The 2,773-nt window shown below is 36.1% G+C and overlaps 1 protein-coding gene across 1 annotated transcript in view; it reads left to right on the forward strand.

Moving 5' to 3' along the window:
• Positions 1–2,616: 2,616 nt before the first annotated feature.
• Positions 2,617–2,773, forward strand: part of LOC117114117 (hyalin-like) — a 16,563-nt gene continuing 16,406 nt past the window's right edge. The window contains exon 1 of the mRNA XM_033257665.1: positions 2,617–2,632. Within this exon, the coding sequence (XP_033113556.1) occupies positions 2,617–2,632 (16 nt within the window). The remainder of the gene's footprint in view (positions 2,633–2,773) is intronic.

The raw sequence follows: 2,773 nt of genomic DNA on the forward strand, positions 1-2,773 counted from the left end.
TTAGCTGCCGTGCGTCCATGCGAGAAAATCCCGATCCGGATACCAACAATATGATGATCGAATCACTGGCCAATAAGAAACTGGAAATTGTAAACGCGTACGTGTGATTGGTTGATGATAGAAACACCCTTCACTTGCTAACCGATAGCGCTTGCTAACCGTTAGCGTATTCGGATACCGCTAACGGTTAGCGCTAACCGATCGGGCGTTCTCACGCAGGTGCTAACGGTTAGCTCCCGATCCGGATACTAGGCTCTCGTGAGAACCAGGCTACCAAGTCGTACGTTAGTAAGGCGTACGTAAGTAAGGCGTACGTACGCCTTATTAAGGCCAATCAGAAGACGACTAACGATGAAGTTTGGCTTAGCTGCAAGGCGCTCAGCCAATCACAAACTACCTTCCATTCCGTTTGTCCAATGTAAGTAGTAAACAACGCACGTCCACTTGCAAGTATGGCGTTGGACAGAAGTTTATCAAATGATAAATCTGAGCCGGTTTCAGGCATATTTTTGTGATACATGTTGTGAGGATATACAGTATGGTTGTGTCATTAAGCGTAAACAGCTTAAAGAAACTTAAGGATGTGCAACTCTGTGGAAAACAATACGAGTCCTCAGTAAGGCATATGGCTATGAGGTTTCCGTCGAAGCTGATGAATAGAGGCCTATATGAAGAGGCTCTCGGGGATAGTGGTGCAAGTAGTACTAGTAGTAGTCAAAATTGCACCGAATCTGTTTAAAGGTACGTGTGTCGTTACATATAACGTTAAAAATGGTATGGTATGTTTTACTTCATTGAGAAGCACTAAGCGTCTCTCTATCACACACCACACACACACACACAGGAAGGCCAGTGCCTTTTTCTCAAACTGGGGTACTATCGACAGCAAAATAACCACAGTATTGTGAATCAAATATGATGATGTTATATTGTAGTAAACATAATAAGACTATAATTTTGGCAATGAATTGACCCTGCATAAACAACTGATAAATGAAGACAACTCAAGGATAGCCATGTACAATTATATAGCAACTATTTACTACTATCTACCAAGAACAATGGTTTACTAAACAAATTGAATCAATTCAGTTTTTTGGGGGTAGGGGTGTGCCCTTCAGTGACTGTGCTTAGACTAATTAATTCAGGCATAATTTGATTTTAATGTCTTCATGAAAGAATATAACAAAATTATTATATTAATACTAGTACAGTATGCTTTATCTACATACGAATCCTTCACACATCATAACAAAAAATATAGCATTAATAGGTATCAAAACTGACTTAAGCAATTAATATTTATCAACACTTAGATGTCCAATTAAACATCACCACCTGCGTTTAATATTGTATTATACTGATACTACTTGTTACTTTTTTTCTTTTTTTTGGAAAACAACCGTTGTTTAAAAGGAAACAATTAAAATACACATTTGATCATAAAACAATCACAGTAACCTCTCTTTTAAATTAGTTTGTTTAATTAATTTTCACAGACCACAGACTCAAGTGAATGGAAGTTGATGAACCACAGCCAAAGCAAATTTTGCTTCATTCTGCATCAGCTGAAATCAAGAATTAAGAAGTGCTTCTGGTCGAAGTCATGTTCTCCCATGTAACAATAATATATTAAGTACTTTTAATAGAGAAATAACCATTGAGAAATTAGTAAGATGTGAAACATTGAGTGGTGGAATTAGTTGAGGCTGCTATTGCAAATCAGGATAAAGCCTTGTTACTACATGAGGGATATAAGTATCTGGTGGCAATTCAGGCCATATTATAGGCATGAATCAATTGAAAGTACTGTAGTCTTATCTGATTGGAACTGTATACTGTTTGATGAATGTTGTTATCTATTTGATATAACATCATACCATATACTGTGTTGAGAAATATTACCATATATTTTTTAATTTTTCCTTGTATGAACAGTTATCAACAACATATTTATTTTCTTCGTGGTTACTGTTGTGTATTTAAATTTATATACCTAGTGAATGATCAGAGAGATAATGAAAGTGCTGATGGGATGCAACTGGCTGAACTGACCTATAATAAATATTTATTTGTTTACCTCCTTATTGGAATCATCAAACTTTTATTCATTCATTCAGTCCATATTATCAAGGTCTTCAAGCAGCTAAACAAAATTCAACTGGCATGGCGAGAAATACTGATCATTGCATGCAAATAAAAACATTTGAAATTTTACATCAGCCTCAATGTGTTCAGTATTTTTTGAAGTAATTCAGTCTCAGTTTTCTTTTAAAAAACAAAACAAAACGAAAAAAAAAGGAAAAAAAGTAGAATCGAAATATTATATTATATATTTCTGTCTTTCATTCAAAGTCGATAAACATACATCTTGCCCTTCCTACTATGCATACATGTAGGCCTAGGTAAATACCACAATACACATTCAGTAAAGCACGGTCGCCTTTGGCTTACAAAAAACTACGGTATGATAGTCGAGGGAAGACGGGAAATGCGATTTACTACCTCTACCGAAGAACTTTCGTCCAAATTGCTACAAATTGTCACTTTCCTCGCGACATTGTTTCGGGGCCGAGTTTACAAGAACGCTTGTGATTGGCTAATAGCGTCACATTAATGCTTAAGAGGTATGGTAAGTGTGCTGTGATTGGGTACTGCTTTCGTGAACGCCATTATTTTTTCGAAGATAAATTCTCATTTTTGGTTACAGTTTCCCCAAATTTACGATTGCCGACAATTATCTTATGTTTCAATAAAACATTTTTGTGCGAAT

Source organism: Anneissia japonica, unplaced genomic scaffold (assembly GCF_011630105.1).
Source record: "Anneissia japonica isolate Jap-2015-1 unplaced genomic scaffold, ASM1163010v1 scaffold288278_len44488_cov113, whole genome shotgun sequence".
NCBI classification, from domain to species: Eukaryota; Metazoa; Echinodermata; class Crinoidea; order Comatulida; family Comatulidae; genus Anneissia; species Anneissia japonica.